General features: G+C 43.1%; 1 protein-coding gene across 1 annotated transcript in view; it reads right to left on the bottom strand.

Moving 5' to 3' along the window:
* Positions 1-21599, bottom strand: part of LOC124796463 — a 279228-nt gene that overhangs the window by 148509 nt on the left and 109120 nt on the right. The window contains exon 4 of the mRNA XM_047260686.1: positions 12579-12683. Coding sequence (XP_047116642.1) covers positions 12579-12683 — 105 coding nt within the window. The remainder of the gene's footprint in view (positions 1-12578; positions 12684-21599) is intronic.

Here is a 21599-nt window from a genome sequence, read left to right as displayed (position 1 = left end):
AAAAATGATAAGAATGAGGAATACGTCTTGGTTGGGACATATATTTTGCGAAGAAATTTCCTGCACAGGAAAGCCATCGCAGCAAAGATTGCTGCGGAGACAAGAAGACAAGAGAGTGTACAGTCGATATCTGTTGCAAACAAATGCACGAAAGAAGAAGTAAATATTTTCCTTTCTTTTAAGCTGACACGAAATGAACTGGATCTTGGGTTCGAACCGTTAGTAATATTACCGAGCGAGGTGGCACTGTTGTTAGTACACTCGTATTCAGCAAGACGATGCCTATAACCCACGCCCGGCCTCAAGATTTACGTTTTCCGTTATTTTCGAATTCGCTCCAGACAAATATCAGTAAGGATCCTTTGAAAGAGCACAGCCGATTTCCTTCCCATCCTCGAAACAATTAGAGCTTGTGCTCCCTCTCTAGTAGCTTCGACGTCGACGAGACGTTAAAACCTAATCTTCCTTCTTTAATGGTACACTATACGACAAAAGAAATGACACACCACGAAGGAATTATCCGAATGGGACGGAAGTCAGCAGATATGATGTACAGTTATGGACAAAACGAGCGAGACCCCTCGCCTTTTCGTTATGCTGATCCGCACAGCTTTAAAGTCTGCTACACAGCATAACAGGCAAGGCGACGAAGTGCTACCAACATACTACAAACAGGCGTGAAACTGAAAAACTATCCAAACCTTGTCAAACTGTTTTCAATCAAGTGTAAGACTATATAAACACTGATTAGTGTGTTACACACAATACGTAAATATAAGATATAAATGAAAGAAGAAACGCTAATTAGTGTGAACTGTACTAATAAAAATTAATGTCAGCTTATCGAGATAAATATAACTGTTTTAGTAAGACAAATTACTCCAGATCGTTAGGAATTGGCAAAATATTATGCGCATTCGGCCGCGAAACGGTCAGTGTCAACGTTCAGACCAGTCATACTGGATTACCGTTGCTGACCTACCATGAAAGTGTGGAAATTTAGCAACGCGTGAATATTCATAACGAAATTCAGCTAAAAATCATTCAGTGTCACACTTAAGTCAATTCAATTATTGACTGAAACCGAGAAAGTAGGCAGTAACAAGTATGAAATTCTACAAGAGTTTCATATTGACTTCCACAGGGTGCCAGTACAGAATAAAGGTAGCAATAAAACGTATTGGGGGTGCGATAATTTATAAAAATTGCTTTACTATCTGCCTCCATCGAAATTAAAACGGAAAACAAACCAGACCTCCCTTGCAGTAGCAAACACCTTTCACTACTCTAGCAGACAACCCAGGCAAACAGCCCTCTATTATTACCCCAGACATGAATAAGCCGACAACTTCGCATTGAAAATGGAAAAATGATCTGCAGTTTCTGTTGCATAGAGCTTTCTGGATTCAAAAACATGAATTTTCTGCCTTTATGTCACCGCTTACGTGACAATCATTCGGGATGTTTATCGAAATAACAAAATACTGTTATTAGCGAGTAAATTTAGTAGGATAATTCTGCACCATCCCAGGAAATAAACGGCGACATAGCTGTCAAACGTATTCTACAATGTTTCGAATTCTCAATTAGACTCGCCTCAGCCAGAAAACGTTCATTAGCCGAAGTGTGTCTTAAGCTAGCTAGCAATGGGAATGATCGCACTTCTAAAACGCGGTGGCATTAATACTGGGATCTGAATTACCGTGTGTATAGGCAAATGGATTTTATTTGCATTCCTGTAAACGTGATTTGGATCTAAAGCGTAGCTACGATTAATATGCTGATGTATCGACTGTAGCTAGAACATTTGAATAAAAAGTAGGGGGAATTATTTATGCGGCCCCCATCGTCAGTAACTGTGGTAGACATTTTCGTTGTTAGGAATCGGTAGAAATGGATCCCTACTTGTCTCACTTTCTTGACCGCCTATCTGTCTACCCAACCCTTAAAACCCGTTTACCTCGAGTACGGGTAGACATAATAAGAGGAAATGTTTCGCACTTCCTGCGGTACACGGTCCCTTGGTGGTGTAAAACATGCGGTATACGGTCCCTTGGTGGTGTAAAACAGTGAGCTTCCATGTCAACGCAATCTAAAGATACGGCCGTTTATGTAAAGAAACTCACGGGAAAGGTCAAGAAATGGCTCTAAGAACTATGCTACCAAACTGCTTAGTTCATCAGTCCCCTAGAGCTAGAACTACTTCAACCTACCTAACCTAAAGACATCACACACATCCAAGCCCGAGGTAGGATTCCAACCTGCGACTGAAGCAGTCGCGAACTTCGTGACTGAAGTGCCCAGAACCGCTCGGCCACCGCACCCGGCGAAACCTTTTTCACCTTATGTATAATGATAATATATACTGTCTAGTGAGGATAAACTGTATTCGCCAGCAACTCAGATCGTTTGCTCAAAGAACATTTACGAAGCTACATTCAAATTTTGTTCGAAGTCGTCTGCAATATCCACTTATAAACACCCTAGGAACGTCGTATCCGATATCCACTGCTGAAGACACTGGCAGATACTGCAGTACAAGTACTAATTAATTTATTGTAATTGGTCCATGCATGACATTTTATTGCAGTATCAATTTAACGCACCTAGGTGTTGTCTATTGCTGAAAATAATGAACAAAAAATAAATAAACAGGAAACAACTTGATGTTCAAATCAAATGTAATTCACATGTAGCATATTACGACATAATTTCGTTGTTACATCTACATGACTACATCCACTGGATTTCTTTGCAATCCAGATTTACGTGCCTGGCAGATGTTTCATCGAACCACCTTCGGACTATTTCTCTACCGTCCCACTCTTTAACTGCGTGCGGTAAATGGACCATTTAAATCTTTTCTTACGAGCCCTGAATTACATTATTACTATGGTCATTTCTTCCTGTGTAAGTTCCCGAGGAAATAATGTTTTAGCATTCAGAACACATGTTGGTGATTGAAATTTCGTTCAAAGATCTCGCTGCAACGAAAAACGCTTTTGTTTTCATGGATGTCACCCCAACTCGCTTATCAAATCTGGGACTCTCTCTCCCCTGTTTCGTGACATTACAAATCGTGCTACCGTTCTTTGGACGTTTTTGGCGTGCATCGTCAATTACGTCTGTCAAGGATCCCATACCGCGCGGGAATAGCATAGCAGTGGACGGACAAACGTAGTGTAGGCAGCGTTTTCACTAGACCTGTTGCGTATTCTTAGCGTACGGCGAATAAAAAGCAGTCTTTCGTTGGCCTTCCCCACAAAAGTATGTTGGCAATCGTTCCAGCTTAAGTTTTACTGGGTACTGAGATGAATATACAATATTTCGACTTGTGCTTTGTCCTGTAACCGAAAGTTAATTATTATTACTGGACGCAGCTTTTGTGTTTAATGTATTCCTCATTCAACAGAGTACACTCCTCGTACACCACACGTAACTGTTTCAAAGTATTAAACTGTTACTGATGTCACCAAGTTGCAGTGGTCATCTAAACTCAGTGTGCGATTTGCAGGGGGGGATGGGGGGGGGGATGGAGGGGATTTCCCCCCCCCCCCCCCAACCCTCTCTGCATCAGACCATCCCCTTCTCTGGTTTTAGTTTATGCATCCCAACCTGGGATGTTTATTTCACAAGCACTGGAGTAAAACTTTTACATATAATTTAAATTTGTGGAGCCGAACTCTGGAAGTTTACTATTAATGTGTTTGCTTATTAATTTTGAAAAAGTTATATGTAGTAGTTAAGCATTTCAAAACATCTAGAACTAAATGACAAGACGACGCACGCCACATTTCCGTAGCATGCCAGAATGTTGCAAGACGTCGCCCCAGCGAAACGAGGCTTTAGAGCCAGGTCTGTATTGTATGATGGATGTGATGTGCTACGTACGAAACTAAAACCTGCAATCAGATCCAAACGTCGTGGAAAACTGTGTAGAGGTGTCATCCTGCAACAAGATAACGCTCGCCCACATTCTCCCAAACGGACAGCAGGAATTGAGATTCGAGGTTCTGGAACATCCACCATACAGTCCAGACCTGGCTTCAAGCGATTTTCACATGTTTGGACCCTTAACGGAAGCACTACAGGGAAGAAGATTTGAAAGTGATGAAGACGTCATGCGGTGCAAAATTGGTTACAGATGCCACCGATAAACGTATTTTCTGATGAAATAAAAAAACTCGTAAAACGTCGGGAAAACTGCATTGAAGTCCAGGGAGGTTACGTAGAAAAATAACGCATGTTTCAGTTTTCTATCATCAGAATAAGTACAGCTTTTCACAAATGTGCCTTTACTTTTTGAATTCCCCTCGTATACATGTATGTAGATGATTTTGTAAATAAGCTTTAACTATAATGTACTTTTAAAGATATAACAAGGGATGGCTTTTCTGATAGTGCATACGCGTGAATAGTGAGTTTCGGCATTAACACCTATTTATAAATAACTGTTTAACCATGGGTAACGCCACGGTCCAAGCTAGTAACATATATAATTATACTAACCCCTAAGACATCCCCCCCCCCCCCCGCCCCCCACTGGTAAAAGCACAAATCGCACACTGTCTAAACTTGCCGTTTTGAAACAAAGGAAAATATTATAACGAAATATGGCAACTAAGAAACGGCTATCCAAATAAACAAACATTTCCGGTTCAAGTCGTTGCTGTAGGTCTACTAGACCGTTACGTAAATTAGGAGCAAAGTCCATTAGTAGATCGTTATCAGGAAAACCAGCCCTCACAATGCAAACTACCACTACTAGGACGAAAATTTCCAAACGTGTCAATGAGTAGTCGAGGAAAGTGGACGTACTCTGTCTACTGAATCGCAACGCACGCCACTTACGAGGGAAACCGCCAAGTGCCATACCACGATGTTGCTGAAGCTTCGCTCAGCGAAAGAGGAGACAAAAATGAGCGAACACGTGTTTTGGCTAATCAGCATAAGCTCGACCGCTTCTGGGAAATCGACGGTCAAAGATTTCAATGCGCAGTCGCTATAGTGTAGATACTTTTTAGCAGCTGAGACACCGCTTCAATTGAATCCTTACACGCTAAAATGTCTGGTTCGTTTTCGATGGAGGCAGTAAAGCAATTTTAAGAAATTCTCGCGCCTCCAATACGTTTTATTGCTACATTTATTCTGTACCAGCGCCCTGTGGATGTCAATACGAAACTCTTGTAGAATTTCATACTTGTTACTGCCTACTTTTTCCGCTTCAGTCAATAATTGAATTGACTTAAGTGAGGCACTGAATGATTTTTAGCTGAATTTCGTTACGAATCTTCACGCATTGCTAAATTTCCACATGGTAGGTCAGCAACGGTAATCGAGTATGACTGGTCTGAATGTTGACACAGACTGTTTCGCGACCGAATGCACATAATATTTTGCTAATTCGTAAAGATCTGGGGTACTTTGTCTTACTAAAACAGTTACGTTATCTCGGTAAGCTGAAATTAATTTTCGTTAGTACAGTTCATACTAATTAGCGTTTCGTCTTTCATTCATATCTTATATTTACGTGTTGTGTATAACACACTAATCAGCATTAGTATAGTCTTACTCATGATTGAAAACAGTTTGAGAAAGTTCGGATAGTTTCCCAATTTCACACCTGTGCGTAGTATGTTGGTAGCACTTCATCGCCTTGTCTGTTATGCTGTGTAGCAGACTTTAAAGCTGTGCAGATCAGCATAACGAAAAGGCGAGGGGTCTCGCTCGTTTCAAAAATGGTTCAAATGGCTCTGAGCACTATGCGACTTAACTTCTAAGGTCATCAGTCGCCTAGAACTTAGAACTAATTAAACCTAACTAACCTAAGGACATCACACACATCCATGCCCGAGGCAGGATTCGAACCTGCGACCGTAGCGGACGCTCGGCTCCAGACTGTAGCGCCGAGAACCGCACGGCCACTCCGGCCGGCTTCGCTCGTTTCGTCCATGACTGTACATGAGCAGACAAACTATCACACTGTCAGAAAAACTGGATGATTTATTCAAGAGAAAGAGGTTCGCAAATTGAGCAAGAAGCAGCGCCTTGGCCCACCACTGGCCCTTATGCAATTATGGAATTGTTGGATCTCCTCCTGAGGGATATCAAGCTAAATTCTGTCCAAATGGCATGTTACATTATCAAAATCCAGAGCTTGTTTGGAGGGCCCTGACCATAATGCTCCAAAGGTTCTCAGTTGGGGAGAGATCTGGCGGCCTTACTGGCCAAGGTAGAGTTTGGCAAGTATGAAGACAAGCAGAAGTAACTTTCGACGTGTGCAGGCAGGCATTATCTTGCTGAAATGCAAGCCCAGGATGGCTTGCCATGAAGGGCAACGAAATGGGCCGTACATTACCATCGACGTACCGCTATGCTGTAAGGGTGCTGTGGTAGACAAACAAAGGGGTTCTGCTGTGAAAAGAAATTGCACCGCTGACCATCATACCTGGTTGTTGGGCCATAAGGGGGGCAACATTCAGGTTGGTAGCCACCGCTGTCTGGGACGTCTCCAGCCACATCTTCGGCCTGGAATATGATTGACTGGAGTAGAGTTGTCTTCAGCGATAATTCCCGCTTTGAAATGAGCCCCAGGAACCAGTGAAGACGTGTCTGGAGACGCCCTGGACAGCAGTGGGATACCAACCTGTCGGTCGCCCGCCATACGGCCCGATAAGCAGGCGAGATGGTCTGGGGTGCCATTTCTTTTCATAGCAGGACATCTATGGTTGTGATCTGCTGCACACTTACAGTAAAGCAGTACGTCAATAATGTTCTACACCCTGTTTTGTTGCCCTTCGTGGCAAGCCATCCTGGGCTTACACTTGAGCAAGACAGCGTTCACCTGCACATGGCGACAGTTTCTGCTGATTGTCTTCGTGCTTGCCAAACCCTACTGTGGCCAGCAAGGTGGCCAGATCTCTCCCCAATTGCGAATGTTTGGAGCACAATGGGCAGGGCCCTCCAAACATCTCGTGATTTTGACGATCTAACTCGCCAGTTGTACAGAATTTGTCACTCTAACCCTCAGCAGGACATCCAACAATTCTGTCAATCGATACCAAGCTGAACGACTACTTGCAGAAGGGTCAGAGGTGAAGCAACGCTTTATTGACGTGCTCAATTTGTGAAATCCGTTCTCTTGAATAAATCAGCAAATTTTTCTGAATTTGTAATCATTAGTTTGTCTGTACATGTACATCATATCTGACGATATCTACCCAATACGGATAAGTCCTTTGTGGTGCGACGTTGCTTTTTTGTCTTTTAGAGTGTATTATGAACAACTTTTCAGACAGCTTTATCTGTGGAGGGTGGATTTGGTAATTGGCGAAAAACTGCAGGAAACGTTCCTTGAGAGATACAGAGCATTCAAGGTCACATGGACATATGGTTGGAAATTCATTCCACGGGAGGTACTCTCTTGAAGACAGAGATAAGAGTGCTTTGACTGTGTAGGTTCTAATGATTGAAAGGACACATGTGAACACACCAGGAAATGGGACTGTTGTGCCTGAAACAGTGTTTCAGCTCCGCACTCAAGAGGGTAGTGAGCTGGAGCACCATCTTGTAACAGCCACAGTACCCTTCATACCACCAAAGGCACGTCTTTCAGCAGGAGAGACAGGGTCATCAACAGGAAGCGAAGATATGCCTCGGCTGTGACGTGTTGTGGAAGGAATGCTGGTCGCAGGAGGCAGTCGCCAGTAATCCACGTTAAGGCTCGTGCTGATGATTCGCTACCATCATATTATGGGGATTGTTAATAGCCCTCAGGTGGGCGTTGTGAAGATTGATGATACTGTTTCCCCACAAAGGTAGCTTCATTTGTGAGTAAGATAAATGATAGACATTCAAGCACGGTCGTGGTCTGTGCGACGAACCAGCAACAAAACCATCGCCGTGAAGACAAGTTCGTAGTTAATCAACCATGCACGTGTTGTAAGTGGCACAGATACTGGTAGTTCTCATGCAGAATGTTGCACACAGTTTTCTGGTTTACTTTAGGCTAGTGGCCCATCTGCCTGTTGCTGGTACTGGGGTTACTGTCAGAGATCTTTTACCTCCTGTTTCTAGTAGCTGCACCTCCTTGGAACACGTTTGTAACTGTACACCCATATAACTTGTTTTTGCTTCTTATCCTCTCAGCTGTCGTTTCCTCCAGTTTGGCCGCATTGATCTACATCTACATGATTACTCTGCAATTCACATTTAAGTGCTTGACAGAGGGTTCATCGAACCACAATCATACTATCTCTCTACCATTCCACTCCCGAACAGCGTGCGGGAAAAACGAACACCTAAACCTTTCTGTTCGAGCTATGATTTCTCTTATTTTATTTTTATGATCATTCCTACCTATGTAGGTTGGGCTCAACAAAATATTTTCACATTCGGAAGAGAAAGATGGTGACTGAAAATAGATCTCGCCGCGACGAAAAACGTCTTTGCTTTAATGACTTCCATCCCAACTCGCGTATCATATCTGCCACACTCTCTCCACTATTACGTGATAATACAAAACGAGCTGCTCTTTTTTGCACCCTTTCGATGTCTTCCGTCATTCCCACCTGGTAAGGATCCCACACCACGCAGCAATATTCTAACAGAGGACGAACGAGTGTAGTGTAAGCTGTCTCTTTAGTGGACTTGTTGCATATTCTAAGTGTCCTGCCAATGAAACGCAATCTTTGGCTCGCCTTCCCCACAATATTATCTATGTGATCTTTCCAACTGAAGTTGTTCGTAATTTTAACACCCAGGTACTTAGTTGAATTGAGAGCCTTGAGAATTGTACTATTTATCGAGTAATCGAATTCCAACGGATTTCTTTTGGAGCTCATGTGGATCACCTCACACTTTTCGTTATTTAGCGTCAACTGCCACCTGCCACACCATACAGCAATCTTTTCTAAATCGCTTTGCAGCTGATACTGGTCTTCGGATGACCTTACTAGACGGTTAATTACAGCATCATCTGCGAACAATCTAAGAGAACTGCTCAGATAGATCAGGAACAGCCGAGGTCCCAGGACGCTTCCCTGGTGAACACCTGATATCACTTCAGTTTTACTCGATGATTTGCCGTCTATTACTACGAACTACAACCTTCCTGACAGGAAATCACGAATCTAGTCGCACAACTGAGACGATACCCCATAGGCCCACAGCTTGATTAGAAGTCGCTTGTGAGGAACGGTGTCAAAAGCTTTCTGGAAATCTAGAAATACGGAATCAACTTTATATCCCCTGTCGATAGCGGCCATCCTGTATATGAGGGACATTCAATAAGTAATGCAACAATTTTTTTTTCTGAAAGCAGGTTCGTTTCATTCATGATTCCAATATAACATATTATTCCCCACTCTTTTGGCTCCAACCCTATTTTTAAACGTAGTCTCCATTCAATTTGATTGCCTGGAGCCACTTTACTGAGAGGGCTTGTATCCCCGCATGGTATCACGCTACTGGATGATGCTGGACATACCGTCTTGTTGCACCAATAATCTCCAAATCATTCATGTACTGCTTCCCATGGACAGCATTTTTCATTGGGCCTAACCGACTGAAGTCGAAAGGTGCGCGAGTCGAGCAGTAGGATGGATGGGGGGAAAGAGTTCAATGAAGTTTTGTGACCTCCTCTCGGAGGCCAAAATCTTCTATCTGAAATAACCTTAGGGATGCACTTGACGATAAACGAAGAAATATCCACTAACATTGTAACTTCTGTGTTTATCGCACTCTTTTTCTGTTTGTAACATAGCTGAAACCTGCAATACGTCTACTAACAGAAAAATGAAGGGGTTTGGACAAGCCGAATAGTACTGGTATATTAGTTTGGCTTCGGGGACACGCGACGCAACATTAAACCTCTTACTTAGCTTAAAACATAGTTTGAAGAAAGACATACATACATTTATAGCACATATAGATAAATAACCAAATAAATGAATAATTCCCGTGAAACCAGTCACGTTGTCTACAAGCTAAGCTGCAAGCAGTGTGCTACATTCTATGTAAGCATGACAACTAACAAGCTCTCAGTCCACAAGAATAGCCATGACAAAATGTGGCCAAGAAACAAGTGGACCACCCTGTTGCTGAACACTCTGCCAAATATGATATCCTTCATTTCAATAACTGCTTCACTGCCTGTGCTCTATGGATGCTCCCCACCAACACCACCTTTTCTAAACTGCACAGGTCGGAAATTTTCCTGCAATACATCCTGCCTTCATTAGTCACTGCCCTCACCCACCCAGCCCCTTCCCTGTTCCCATCCAAGCACTACACAGCCGTCTTTCCACCACCACACCCAGTCTTTTTATTTCTCTCCTTATTCACTACTCCCCCCCCCCCCCCTCGCCAACCTCTCCCGTGTCCTCTGTCTAACCTGCAGCACTTCACTGTCTGCCACCCCCGCCATACTACCCCTTCCCCTCCCCATCCCAGCCTCCTCCTTACCCCCACACCGTCACCACTCCATCATGCACTGGTGCTGCTGCTTGCAGTGTGGTTTCAGTTACCTGAGATTGCAATTGTGTGCGAGAGTTGCATTTGCTTGAGTGTGTGTGTGTGTGTGTGTGTGTGTGTGTGTGTGTGTGCATGTGCGTGCATCTATTGTTGACGAAAGCCTTAATGGCTGAAAGCTTTAATTGTGAGAGTCTCTTTGTTGTGCCTATCTGCAACTCAGCATTTCCGCTATATGGTGAGTAGTAACTCCCCTTCTCATAATACTGTTAATAAATAAATAAATGTGCATCTGCAAGGCCTCCCACAAGTGTCTACATAACAGTTTACATGCAGAATATATATTTCTATTTTTCCCAAATTAAAGTTATCAAACTACTGACAACAGACACATAAGCCTGAGATGGTAGATTGTATAGAATAGTCTTACATTTATAGACATCATCTTACATTTAGAGATGAAGCTTTGGCTATTGAAGTCGTGGAGATTTATTTTAAAAAATTTAGGAAGGTAAGGCTCGGCAATTGATATTTGCATCGAAAAAGGCTTAAGTTTTCCCAATATGCTGAACTGTTTGATACAGTATCAACATTGCTTGAATGATTATGTGACATTGACTCACATGACACTAGTGCAAGAGATATGCAAGAACCTATGAACTGGACACTGCAACAGCTTATTGCTTGGATTAAAATGTGACGATTTTGTGAAACACAGAAATAAATAGCATTAAATTCTACCATTGTACAAACTTGTATCATATTTGAACAGGTTTGCAACAAACATTGTCAAACACATTTGGACTAGGTATACAAACATTAATGCTGATTTTTAAGTAAAGGTAACATTCAAAAACGGAAAAACGGAATTTGGTTATGGGAGACTGTAATGATTTACTAAGTGGGTTGCAAATTACAAATTTGGTCACTGTTCATGTATTAGAATACAGGGTAAAAGTGTTACCAGCTTTTAATCATCTTTAGAAGATGATTGTGACATTCAGTTGAAACAAGAAGAAAAATTAATCCAAAATGAAATATCTAACAAAGGAATTAAATTATACTAAACTGACTGTAATTCTTATCGCTAGAATAAATTACAGTGGCAAGACCCGTCATGGGGATAGTAACAACAGACATCACTATGGATCGTGGGATGAGCAGAAGTCTGAGAATGGGACAGAATTGTAACTGCAATCTTTCTTTCATATATTAGTTGGTGTTGTTACATATGACCTGCACTTTAGAAGATATTGCAGTCTTTTTTCACAGTTGCTCAAGGTGAGGGTTGGAAGAGGAACAGTGACACCAGCTCAGCTGTAAGCTTTGAAGATTGCGGTGAGGGGAATGATGAGTGAGTGGCAAATTTCCTCATGTTGCCAACAATGAGAATCTATACAACCTACTTTGGCTTTTTATGAACATCTACCACATTTAAACAGCAGTTTGCCTGAATCTACCTGTAATCTGAATCAAACTGACTTTAAAATTAGACAAATGCTCAACAACAGTATCCATTTCTGCAGAGGATGGTAAAAGTGTAGATAGGGGCCAGAGGTGTACTTATGTGTGTCTCGCTACAATGTTGTTGACACTCACCATGACATATGACTGGAATTAAAGGGAGAGTGCCAGCTGGTTCTACATAGCCAATGAGAGGGTAGCAAGCTGTTGATATTTTTGGATGGAAGAGACATACTACAGACTACAGGGTTAGTAAGAAAAGAAGTAGAAAACAAAATGGCCTGAAAATTAATGTAAACCAATCCTTCTGTTTATTTTATTTCTTGTAGTATTTTCAAAATATAGACAATACATGGCACAAGTTTAGAATAGATATATGTTAACTTTTTGGGAGATACTTTACATCAGTAAAACAGTTGTAATTTTGATTAGTCGGAATAAGACAAAAATAAATTTTTTCAATGAGCCTCTTAAGAAAACGGGGGGGGGGGGGGGGGGGGGCACCTCATACCCAAGATCATCTTATACTTCAGTAAATATGTAACTATTGTGAGGCAAAGAACAATCCTCTTATACTCACTGCTACTAGATAACATAACTGCCTAAAAAAGTTTAATAACTCATTCTTCAGAACATTCACTCACCTCTCTTTTCCGCCTTGCATTTATTGCAGTGCAATTTAGTTCTGTAACTTCACGTTCAGGCAGCCATGGTCTATCCCACACCTGTACGTCACACAGTAGCTTGTTCTGAAATAACACCCCACCATAAGATGAAAATCTGTGGATTTAGTTTTAACACATGTATACACAAAGAATTAAGTTCTATGAAAAGGAGAAGTCTCCTGAGAAAATTTTACAATTACAAGGAGACAGAATGCGTGGCAAATGATTACTTTCAGGAAGTGAAACTGAAAGTAGTGCTGATGGACGCAATTAAAATTTTCAAAATAGTTTTGACAATTTGTGGTATTATGCAACCCAAAACACAACAACAAATCTTCAAAAGATGCCTTTTGTGCAAAGGTAGCATTATTGGTAACACTGTTAAAAAGCTCTATTCAAATATATATTGAAGTGTGGACTTGGTTGTCACTGCTTACAGTCATAAGCATGCAGCAATCTGGCTTTATTGCTGTACCCGAGCACTATGATCAAGGGTGAGACTTGGTGATAGGAAATGATGGGAATCGTTTCTGTCAGTGACACACATTTATTTTTCAATACTTTACAAGATAGTACAAACAATGTTTATCATTAATGTCCATACATACAGATCCATTGTACTGGCAGTATGGTTCAATGACCGATCTTCGTGGGGTATACACTCTGGTGATGAGCTGTGGCGCGACCATGTGGACCACACAAGACAAATGCTGCATCTCCGAAAGTCCAGTTTCTGATGTGACCCATGGATCATCATGACTTTCACAGGTGGGAGAAAAAGCTCTACAAAATGAATGGATGCTCGTCGTGAAATGAAAAAATGTGCAAGATTTCACATACACGGTTGTGAGGGATTGTGTTAACTTGTCTTGGTTTATGGCGAGAAAGGTCAGAGATGACGAGAAAGGTTGGAGACACGAGTTGCATCAGTTTGATCAGCTCACACTGCCTGCCTGCTTTGTCCCACATGGGCCTGTGCATGATGCACCATTGCCAAAATTTGGTGTAGCAGGAAAGCTGCATGTGTGGGCCATGCGAATGCCTGGCACCGTTTAGTTGTGTCAGCTGTGCTGCAGCTCTGCCCTTCATGCGTTTCTCTCAGGGAGCAGCGTTCCATAGCTGCAAAAAAAAAAAAATGCCGATTGCTCCGTGGCCTGCATTTGTTTAAGTTTGCATGTTGCATGGTGACAGTGTGGGCGCAGCTGCGCTGGGCTGGTCAGCAGTGGAGGGCTGGTGGCCCATGAAGTCAGCATGCCGGACTGGCGTTGTTGGACGTGTCCTTGCACAGTCGGCTAGTGACAGTGCCGGTAGCTTGTGTTGGCTAGAAACTTTCTGTAGCAAAGTGTGGTGTATGCGTGTGGTTGCAAGTCAGTTGGGAAGATGTCTCAAAGGCCAATGCACTGATATCTTAATAACGACATGGAGTGTTCACCAGTGCTACAGTTAATGCACTACAGTAGAACAAATTTCACTTTTTAAATTCTTCAGAGTGACATCAAGGATGACAAGTCCAGGTGTTCACATGTGGCATGTCCCACAAGTTCATCAACTGACTCAGTTGCAGGAGCACAGTGCATTGCTTGATCCAGCCTCAAAACTCGAGGCAACACAGACCCGGAGAGTGTACATGAGTATGGTGTCTTCACGACTTCAACGCGGGTCCTAGAGCTGCTAAGGACAAGTCCGGTGGCACAGAGGGCAATGTGTGGAGCTCAATGGCAATGCAAATACAGTAGCTGGAACAAACACCAATCTTGCCTTAACACCCAATGTGGCAGAACCACAGAGACACAAACGCAGGCCCAGGAGCTGCAAAGGACATGGGAGGCACTATCTGGAGCTCGACTGGATCTATCGGCTGAAGGTGTGTTCAGCTGGGGATGGGATCTCTACAGCACAGACATTTGAATCAGACATGGAGGCCAGGGCATGTGCTGTAGTCCACTGGCAGCTGTGGTGAGGGTCCGGGCAGCAGCACAGGCTGCCTGGTTGGTGTGGTGGAAGGTGTATGTGGTGCCACAATAACAGCAGGCTGCAGCTGTGCATCACCGGTGGCTACAGGTGCAGGATCTGTCTGACTGCTGGTTAAAATAGTGTCATCTGCTGTCAGATCTTCCTCGGGGACTAAAAAGCGTGTGGCTGCTGGAGCAGACAAGTTGCAAGCTGGCTTGATGTGGTTGGTTGAGACTGTAGACTGTTTCTTGTTGCACTCAATGTCCAACGTTTTTTCCTTCAGGTGATCACATGGTGTGGTCCAGAGCAGGAGAGCTAGAGAGGTGACTGTTCTGTGTCGGTATGCAACATGATGCGCATGCAGTGCTGCAGGTTGGTCTGCATGAATATCTTCCCAGAGCTGTACTGCATCGGCTCTTGCTCTCGGAGACCAGCCATTTGAGTGCACAGGCATTTTACCGGAGTGGGTGCCATGGCTCCATGTGGGGGTGATACTTCTACAAAATCACCCAGTCTTGTCAGATGCTGTGCATAAACGAGATCGGCAGGTGCCACATCGATCTCCTCCTTTGGCATTACTTGGAGGCCAAGCAGCATTAGTGGGAGTGCCTCAGGCCATGAGGTGTCATGGAAAGTTAGGGCAGCTTTCAGAGTCCTGTGGTGCCATTCAACCATGCCATTTGACGGTGGATGGTAACGTGTTGTCTCGTGTAATCGGATGCCACACTGTCTGGCGACATGTGTGAACAATGTGCAGTGAAACTGGCAAATGTGGTCAGTCGTCACATTACTGGGACATATAAAGCATGCCACTTAGGTGTCAACGAATGTGGTGGCAACGGTCTTGGCAGTGAAGTCTATGATTGGTGTTGATGCAACCAGTGAGTGAAGTGGTCCACTATACTTATAAGATACCATGTGCCTTAAGAGAGGGAGAGAGCAGGCCAATGAGGTCCACATAGACGTGTTCAAATTGACATGTTGCATTGGGGAAGGTGCCTCCTGACTTTGGCAAGCTGACATGGCATGTGAGGGCGAGCCCATTTGCAGCAGTCCTTCTGAAACCTGCACCAGATGAAACACACAGCGAGGAGGATCAAAATCCTGTTGGTGTCAGGGTGTTACAGCACGTGCACACAGTTGAGGGCACTGCACCGGAATTTCTCTGGGAGGAACAGTTGGTGAGCACTGGCTGAGATGTCACACCAAGTTTTCCATGTAGTTCTGGGGACAGGTACCAACCTCTGTTGCAAGCTGCTGGAGGTGGCGTGACAGAAACTGTGCAGTTCTTCATCATTCTCCTGTACTTTGCCAACGTCCTCAAAGTTTTCACAAGGATGATATAATGGCACACGCTCAGGTCAAACAATCAGCGAGTATGTAGTCTATCCCCGAAATATGGCGGATGTCAGTAGTAAATTGTGACATTGGTGGATATGACACGGTGAACAGAGTGATTGTTGTGAAACATATGAGTAATCAGTTTGTGGTCAGTGAAGATGATGAATTGTCAGACTACTACTGATGGGCGGAAGTATTTCACTGCTGCATATAACGCAAGCAACTCTTGGCCATAAGCATTCCAAGTGCATTGCGATTCCGATAGCCTCTTAGAGATAAAACCGAACATCTGCCAGCCCCCATCAAGGTGCTGTTGTAACGCCATGCTGATGTCGGTCTGGATGGCATTCACCACTACATCTAAGATCACACTGTGTTGCTTCTGTGACATTTCATTTTGAGTCCATGAATCTCTACTTCAGCTTGTCTGTCCAATTCACAGGGGTCTTTCCTTTCGAAATGGGATTGTGTAGTGCCTTAGTCATGGGCTCTTGCATGGTGGCAGCATTGGGCAGAGCATGGCGGTAAAAGTTCAACATGCCAAGGTAACGGAGTTATTTCTTGTGCATCTGAGGATGCAGCATGTTTAGAATCACTTGCACTTTGTCCAGCTATGGTGTCAATCTGGTGGAGGTAATTAAGTGGCCATGGACCTCGTTTCTCATCACACTGAATGCACACTTCACTGGACTGACAATGATGCCAGCTTCACTGAGGTGCTGAAAGATGGTAGTTAGGTGGTGGCAATGGATCTTCAGCAACTTGGACTGCACCAGGACATCATCGAGGTATGTGAAACAAAATGGCAAGCCTCACAATATGCCATCCAGGGACTGCTGCCAGGTATAGGCAGCAGTGCAAGGACCATATGTCACAAACAGGCTTTCAAAAACCCAAAGGGGATTACAATAGCTGTTTTCTCAATGTCTTTGGGTGCCACCAGAATTTGGGTATATGCCTTTGCACAATCAATCTTGCTAAATAATGCACAGTCTGCCAATGCGTGGCTAAAGTCTTGAAGGTGTGGGACTGGATCTGTCTGGCACTGTTCGTGAGCTAAGAGCATGACACTCCCCACATGGGCACAATGACTTGTCTTTCTTCGGTGTAAATGTGGCACCAATGACCTTGGGCTTCTTGACTGTCGAACTGTGCCTTCAACAGCGTGACCTTCAAATCTGCCTTTGCTACTGCAAGTCTATTGGGTGCGAGTTGACGTGGCTGGCATGATGTGGGAGGGCAGGAAGTGGTTATCGTGTCATGCACCACCAAATGATTAATGTCCTTTTGTGCACCAACCAGGCAAGTGAGGTCATGGAATTTTTTGAGGATGTCATCGTATGGTCTAGAGCACTTCACAGTTTTTATACTGTACAATGTGGCCTGCCAGTGCTGTATCACAGTCTTTAAATTTGTTGTCACATCAATGAGCTGGCCATTTGTTATGTTGGCTAGCAACCTGTAGTGGCTAAGAAAGACTGCACCTAGGATCAGCTCATTTTCGTCAGCCACAGAAAACATCCACAAATATGTATGGTGTAGTCTTAGGTCTAAATTGCTGTTGTATGTGCAGTAAGTTTTAATGGCAAAAATTGTTTGCTGCCTGTGAGGGAGGGTACCTCAGCCTTCCCTGCTGTCTCCTAATATAGGATGGAGGAATATTGCAAGGTCTGAACCCGTGTTTACAAGATACTTCACGATGCCCACACATGCTATGAAGAGACATCTTGATACTGAATTGCAGCCAGGTGCTCGTAGGCCTGGTTGCACTTGGCTTTTGGGGGCATGTAGGGAGGATGACACATTGTTGCTTCATTGACAAAGCATGCATGCATGCTTTATGTGGATTTACCAGTTCATTCTTACATAAATTTTAGTTGAATTTCAATAACTATTACAATTTATCCTAGAATGTTGTGGATATCATTAAGTGTTTTGCAAAATTGTATTTATTATGGATTAAAGTATGGATGGGCAGGGGGGTTAATTTGATGGTCTCTATTGTCATGCTATTGTAATGAAAATTACGAAAAGGAAAGTTGCTACTCACCATACAGCGGAGATACCGAGTCGCAGATAGGCTAAACAAAAAGACCCTCACAATTAAAACTTTGGGCCATTGACTTTTCTCAACAACAGATGACAGACACACATATGCACACACACACGCACACACACACACACACACACACACACACACACACACACTCAAACGCAGCTCACACACATGACTGCAGTCTCACGCAATTGTAAGGTTTCAGTTGCCTGAGACTGCAACATGAGCACTAGCTGTGTTTGCATGAGTGTGTGCATGTGTGTGTGTGTATGTGTGTCTGTTGTCTGTTGTTAATGAAGGCCAATGGCTGAAAGCTTTAATTGTGAGAATCTTTTTGTTGTGCCTGTCTACGACTCAGCATCTCCACTACGTGGCGAGCAGCAATTTTCCTTTTCATAATATTGTACATTCCATCCTGAATTTTCCATTGTTTTATTATTGGAATGAAAATTAATAACTAATGGTAGAATACAGAAGTAATTGTTACATTGGAAACAGAGAGCTAAATGAATATATTTGTCATGTGTATCAGATATTTTTGCTTTTCCCATTTATGTTTTATGACTTTTGTTGACCACGAGAGATGAATAGTAATATAAGATGTCAGATTTTGTTATTTAATGAAAATCTTCTAAGAAAGTTAGTTGTCCTGATCTGAATGAAGCTGCTGCACACTATGCGTCAGTCTCCATCTTTTGCAGGATGTCCTGTGTTTTGCAGTGATGGTACAGTATCATGTTTGTATAGCAAGAGAATTGCTTTCAAGTATTTCTACCCTGGCCACCAGGAGAGCTGGGTTTTATGAGCAATTTGTTTCTCCATGCACATGTTTAGCTTAGATTTAACTTTATTTTCTGTTTTGACTACACTCTGATACCGTGCTATGATGTTTTTCAACATCCTTTCTGATTAAAAACTGTGATTCTCTAAGGAGGCTATGCTCCAATTCAATTATTCTTGAGTTATGAGTGGAGAGTAGCCTAAAGTGTTGGAATTAATAAAATCTGTTATTCCATTCCTGAGTTTCTTCCTCCTATATATAGAACACATCTGACAACTGTCGGGCAGCATTTCCCCTATAAGCACTGACAAATGGTGATCTAAAGGTGCTCAAGACAGAATTGATACAACATGCGGCTGCCTCCCAGGAAGATCACATGATCACATTAGGCAAGTCCTAACACAGGAAGAGATCTGCAATAGCAAGCCATTGCAGTAACTGTGTCATCTGCGCAGTAAAGTTAACATGGGCATAGTATCGGATACCTTGCTATGAACATTATGGGATATCCACTTGCCACTGCAGATCAAGGCAATTGTTGCCTCGCAGATGGACATGCAGCTCAATTGAGCAACACACAGGTATGTTGGTAACATTGCTAGTTTGGTAATCAGGGGAAGAAGTGTTCACCATCTTGTTTGTTCCCAAATGTCGATGACAGTCAGTAGTAGGCACAACTTATTGCCGAACATCCTTCAAGCACCTGTTTTTAATTGATTAAGCGTCCGGTATAGAATTCCTGGTGGACGCTGGCTCTGACCTGAGTATATTGCCTTGTACGTCACTGCATCATTGTCAGGTGCCAATTGCTTTTTGCCTAACAGCTACTAACAACTCTTCAATTGCTTTGTATGCCAGTCAGCAATTAGACCTTAGTATTGGACTGTACCACCCATATGTGTGGGATTTCATCATTGCGGACATCACAGAGGTAGAGCAGACCTGGTGCACTACCAGCTACTACCAAATGTGGCGAATGCCCACTTGGTGGACAACGTCACTAGCCTTGTTGTCACCAGCTTCCACTCCCGCACAGCAGTCCTGCTGACGGAGGCTTCAAGTGGTGAGTACGCTGCATTACTGAGGGACTACCTCACTTTGACCAGACCACCTGGTGCCCCAAGGTGAATACCCCATGATGGATGGATGGACTCTCCATGGTGTCTATGTCTAGATGTTTGCTAAATCTTTGGCTCCAGACTATTAAGCAACTGCGAAGGCCGAATTTGATTTGATGTTATGGGAAGGATTAATGCGACCATCCAAAAGTCTTTGGTCATCGGCATTGTACTTAGTGCCAAATAAAGGTGACACCTGGCACCACTGCAGTGATTATTATGGCTTAACTATCAAACAGTCTTTGGCAGATACTCTATACCACTATTACAGGTACTCTAATTACACACTACATGGTGCCACCATTTTCACCATCTTGGACTGAGAAAAACCTTACACCCTGATATCTGCAGCTGCAGGAGACGTACCAAAACCACCATAATATCACCTTTTGGTTTATATGAGAGAGCATGATTATGACCTTCGGCTTATGCAATGCAGCTCAAATGTAGCAGAGATTTATAGATTCTGTTCTCCAAAGATTACCATTTTGCTTTGCTTACCTTGATGATGCCCTGGTGTTCTCCACCAATCTGGACAACATCAGCTCCTGCTTGAGGTCTTTGGATAACTAGAACAATACGGAGCCATAATGAACATAGCCAAATGTGTTTCTGGCAGTCAGAAGTGACGCTTCTTGGTCATAAAATCTCAGCTGTGGGCTTTCTTCCTTTGACCAAGAAGGTAGAAGCAATACTACAACTGCCCAGGCCACCTACAGCCAAGGAATTACAACATTTCTTGTATGTACTTAATTTCTACAGATGACGCCTTCCCCATGCAGCAGAGATACAGGAACCTTTGACAGCAACATTGTCAGCTCCTAATGTTAAAACAGGAGGTCTCTTGTGCACTGGACAGAAGATATGTGCTCCACATTCAAGGATACAAAAGAAGAGCAATGCCAATGGCAGCGCTTTAAGCATCCCCAAAACTTGATGCAGCGCTAACTACTGTTGTGGATATGAGCCAGATACCCATTGGTGCAGCACTCTAACAATGCCTGGCAGCCACTGGCATATTACTCCCACACACGAAATATATGACTGTGAGCTTCTGGCTGTGTACCATGCAGTCAGATATCTTCATCTGCAAGTTGAAGTGTGAGTCTTTACTTTCACGACTTCTCTGTCTTCTACATTGACCTCTAAATGTTTACCAACCACAGGTAATGTGTATGTGTGGTGGAGGGGGGGGGGGGGCTAGTGGTAGTAAAAAGTAGAGCCAAATGTTGTAAATAGGGTGGATAAATCTGAGCTTCAAATCCCTCAGCTTTCCCATTGCCAAAGGACACCTTGTACGCAGATGAATTCTTCAGACATGAGGCTACTTTTTTTCCTTCATCACCCTTTTCTAGAACACTTGTGTTGTATGTGCCAGTAATTGCTTAGCCCTTAGCAATATAATTGTCGAGAAGAACTCTTTTTGTATTCCAGATAAGACTTCTTGTCATCTTTCTTACAGGTGAAATTAACTTGACTTTTTGGTGCAAAATTAATAGCTGCCCCTGACTGCACATGGGTTTGTTTCTTACATGAGGTGTTACCCACAGTAAAACATTAAGTCTTCATGATTTTATTTTAGCAGCTTCTATTGGTTATTGGTTCTTCATTGATAAAAGTGAGGTTGATAATTATTTTTGTGAGCCCATTGCTTTTATTTCTATATGAGTAGTGGCTATATCTTTAACAGTGGCCATAGGAGTGTGTGTGTTTCCTGTTATAAGTCTCTGTGAACCACACATTGGTCTGCT

Source organism: Schistocerca piceifrons, chromosome 4, assembly GCF_021461385.2.
Source record: "Schistocerca piceifrons isolate TAMUIC-IGC-003096 chromosome 4, iqSchPice1.1, whole genome shotgun sequence".
In the NCBI taxonomy this organism is placed as follows: domain Eukaryota; kingdom Metazoa; phylum Arthropoda; class Insecta; order Orthoptera; family Acrididae; genus Schistocerca; species Schistocerca piceifrons.
Note: the sequence above shows the minus strand (reverse complement) of the source record. Positions and strands in the feature narration are given on the sequence as shown.